Source organism: Capsicum annuum, unplaced genomic scaffold (genome assembly GCF_002878395.1).
Source record: "Capsicum annuum cultivar UCD-10X-F1 unplaced genomic scaffold, UCD10Xv1.1 ctg53289, whole genome shotgun sequence".
Taxonomy (NCBI): Eukaryota; Viridiplantae; Streptophyta; class Magnoliopsida; order Solanales; family Solanaceae; genus Capsicum; species Capsicum annuum.
In genome coordinates, this window is record NW_025861394.1 from 1 (window position 1) to 4,324 (window position 4,324).

The following is a 4,324-nucleotide window of genomic DNA, read 5'->3' on the forward strand; positions in this document are numbered from 1 at the left end:
TCTACTACATTGTCTCTTGAGTTAAGACATTATGGTATTTTAGTAATCTTGAACGTAAAAAAAGTAAGATTTGAACTTACACATGTGTCCTCTGCCCGTGTCTCGACCCAAACTTCTTTTCCATCTCTAATTTTCATATGGGTCTTCTTCCATAACTCTTCACGAGTGGCTGGTCTACCAAGAGATGCTTCCTGCAGATGAAATAAACACAGTGAACTATTTGTGTAATAAATAATTTATTACCATCTAAATCTATAAATAATTACCAATTTCCTCTTAGCTGTCCCCATGGATACCGAACCACACGTGTGCAATGAGCCACCCTTCTTGAACTTTCGAGCTGCCTTTGTCTGGTTGCTCTTCTTTTGAAATTCCGAGGACTGCCAGTATACAATAAGTTTATCCCAATAATCCGACCCAAGCCATCCAGGCCGTTGTCCGTTACTTCGAGCTTTAGAAGGCATGCATGACAATAAAGAAGATGCCTTCTTAAAATTACTTTGAATAATTCGATCCTCGCAAAGACTCCATGTACAGATTTTCTGCAAATAAAATATATAGCTTTGAGAGTATGAGTAATTCAATATGCATGTCAAAAAGTATACTCATTACTCAATGTGATTTAACACTTGGAACACTGTGAAGCTCAGTACAAACAGCTGTACCTTTACAGATAGTAACTATATAAATGTAGCTTCTGGTAACTGAGTTACTAACATAATAATTGAGTTCAGCACTCTGGTACAACCAAAAAATAATAACAACAATAGTTTGATTACCTCACCAAAAAAGCTTGCTAATGACAGAATAGATGTTTGTTCACTCCTTTTCTTTTTCAGGATTCTCTTGGGGGTAAGGGGTGTTTTGTTTTTTGTAGAAACTCAACTGATAATACGGCACCATAAGTAATGTACAAATTCCTCAAAGCAAGTCATTATGTGTGAGGTGAGGTCAACCTGCTGGACGGAGGTCTGCAAATAGTTCATTCTTTATATGTTTCTGGTAGTACATTTTACAAATACATAGCTACCCATATGTATTTATCATCATTTGACTCTAAATTAAACTACACCATATGCTACATTAAACACACTTATGTTACTTTCAACATCATATGTCACAAAACAAAAACTCAAGTAAAATTCTAGATTTGCTTTTCTAAATCTCCCCCAGTGGGTCACTTTCAAACAACAAAAAAGAACTAAACTTTTCTAGGAGAATCCATCATAAGTACTAAATTAATCAGGATGTCTTTTTAGTGCAGTATATATTATATTCCAATAATTTCATGATGTTACCAGCATAGGCTGTATTAGCTGCCTCAAACAATAATATCACATGATCCCGAAAAGTTAATTATCATAAAATCTCTGCATTACAATACAACAAAAAGGGGACATTGCATATTAATTAAGTAAATAAGAATCACAACAGTAGCTTTAATACATCACCAACCTAGTCTTAACTAGGTACTAACGATAATTCAGCGAGCAGTATTAATTAGTGCAAATCATGATGAGTATTAATTCACACAAGTCACAAGAAAGAGTATTTGAAAAAACTACTAAGACATTAAATCAAAACAGTTAGAACTTTAAGGAAGGAGGGGAAGAAAACATATTTATATAGATAAATTAAAAAGAAGTGGTTAAAGACCAAACATGGATAGTACGTGCAATCTACTTACTGAAAAAAGTAACTTAAATGAAATCACACCATAAAATAGACATTTCCGAGAAAAACATTAAAGATGAAGGTCATATATCCTTTTACTACACTGATCATAAAACTTTATAGCTCAATGTAGCTTTCAGAAAAAGAACAGGGGAAGAAACAGAGATAAGCATGCAATAGAAGGTTGCAAGGGGTGATATATATTGTTCCTAGTAATAAGCACATAATGGTTTTAGTCACACCTTCACAACTCTCCCGGTTAACATAAAGATGTAAGACAAAGAAAAATCACTTCATCAGACTGCCTTAATCGGAAATCCTAGCTTTACCCCAAACCATCTCTGAACTTATAGACAAACTAAAAGGCTTACATATTACAACAACAACAACAAACCCAGTGTATTCCCTCATAGTGGGGCCTGGGGAGGGTAAAATGTCCGCAGTCCATACCACAACCTCTGGAGAAGTAGAAAGGTCGTTTCAGAAAGACCCCTGACAAAATAATTATGGCTTGAGAGCTTTTTAAAAAAAAACAGTGGTAAGACCAGTAACTGCGGCAGAAATATTTTATGAGAGATAAGAGAAGATGAGAAACAGAAATACAGAGTATAAGAACAGGAAGAGAAAGGGTAACGAAATTGAAACATAACTAAGAGGTTGGGGTTGGGGGGTTGGCAGTTGGCACATTTATGACGAAAATTGAAATGGGTATTGAGCTACTTCTGCCACCTGGAAATTATTACAGGACCTTCCAACAGAAGTTAAACCATCCGTCTGGCAGCTACAGCACATTCTGCCAAAGCTTTTTTTGGAATGTTATGTAAAACTAGACAACCACAACATGAAAATTGAAAAACATAACGCAAACCAGAACAGAAAACAACTAAGACTCGCTAACAACAACCAATAAGAAACTAACCAAGATGTACAAGATATCAAGCAACTTAACGACTTCAATTTGAATTCTGCTGCTACTTAAACCTGAATTCTGCTGCTACTTAAACCTTCCTGCAATCTTATTTGCAACATCTTTTATTATGCATTTAGCTAATGTATCAGTTTGGATAGTTAAACAAACTCAGATAAATTATGTTAAACAAACAACCCTGTAGATGTACTGCTAAATCAGCAACTTTGGCAGTGAGTTTAGAATCCAAAACATTAAGATATAATTCAATTATCAAAACTGAAGCAGCACATGGTAATATGAAAAATATTGAAAATATCGTTCCGAAGTATACATACCATAAACTCATTGAGCACTCCTTGTTTTGTACGATCGGAAACTTCACCCCAAGACGGATAAAAACCATCATAAAGCTTCTGGATTCCTGCTGAAATTGCATTTGCAGCCAGTCTGGAAGGATAAAACCTGAATTAACAATTAATTTTTTTAAAATAGTTAATAAGTACAAAATAATATAGAAATTAGCATATAATAAAAAATAAGCTTACCCATCCCCATCAGCTATAATGCGCACCCTCCGTAGCTGATCTAACTCTCCAGGTGGTGGAAGATCTGGACCGTGAACAGAAGACGGAGTCGAAGAAGGATTAGGAGATGCTTCAGAATTGCACATCTCAGAATTGCTCGCTCCAATATTTGACCTAGAAAGTTGTGGACTAACTGGTTGAATGGACTTTGACAATGTAGTGTCTGAAGGTGGACGTCGATCCATGGCAGCGAGACAAGATGAATGTGTGCCATGTGTACGTATAAGAGATGGAGGCACTGAGGAACGATCTGGGGTAGGCATATTGTAAAAAGGGGTAGAAGATGACATCCCGTAGTCCTGGGAAGGCATCGAGCTAAAGCCTAGGGGAGGCATTGAGCTATATCCTTGGGGAAGTATTGAGTTACAGCCCTGGAGAAGGGTACCATAGAAAGAATGTGAAAATGGTGATGAACCTTGTGATGGTGGATGTAAGGGTGGAACTAAAGAATGAGACGGACTCGATCTAGACGTGATTTGTTTTACTTTACTCTTAGTAGTATTCTTTCCACGAGAACTACTACTCCGCCATTGCTCATTACCATGACCTGATGTCATCTGCATAATGAAAAATAAACTATATAATGAAACACTTCAACTACTAAAATATACAAATCCATATGCATTACTGTTTGATTGTGCATGACTCTAACATCATTCTATTTTGGTTAAACATAAAATTTGTCATTGGAAATATTGTTACTTCAAAATTAAATAAAGAGTTTATATAACAAACTAGCATAAAAAGGGAACGAACATGTTAATCCTCATCGCTGATTTCATTTTCAACTTCCTCTTCATTTTCGCTTGTTTCACTACTTGCTGCTTGCTGCTGAATCTTCCTCATCAGATGAATACTCATTATATGAAGAGTACCCATCATCGAGAGATAGTTCTTCCTCCTCATTTTCCATGGGAGTTTCTTCCACAATATCAATTTCTTCAAGTATGTGATCGGGATGATCCAGTTCATTTTCTAATTCTATATCCATTATTTCTTGAACGCTCGAAATATCATTTTGGTATGCTACATCTAAAGCATCCTCGACTTCAACACGACCCACAGGCTTCGTTTTAATAACTACCCACCAATTCGATTTATCCGTACGCAATGGATAAGGAGCATAATAGACCTGTTTAACATTTTGCGCAATGAT

General features: G+C 36.0%; 2 protein-coding genes across 2 annotated transcripts; both read right to left on the minus strand.

Moving 5' to 3' along the window:
* Positions 1–80: 80 nt before the first annotated feature.
* Positions 81–3,905, minus strand: LOC124893048 (the record flags this gene model as incomplete). The annotated part of the gene is given in 4 exon segments (XM_047404179.1): positions 81–191; positions 267–542; positions 2,920–3,046; positions 3,130–3,905. Coding segments are annotated over 4 exon segments (1,116 nt in total), but the record flags the coding sequence as incomplete, so codon positions are not given.
* A 62-nt stretch (positions 3,906–3,967) lies between these two features.
* Positions 3,968–4,324, minus strand: LOC124893049 (the record flags this gene model as incomplete). Its single annotated transcript, XM_047404180.1, is given in 1 exon segment — positions 3,968–4,324. A coding segment is annotated over 1 exon segment (342 nt), but the record flags the coding sequence as incomplete, so codon positions are not given.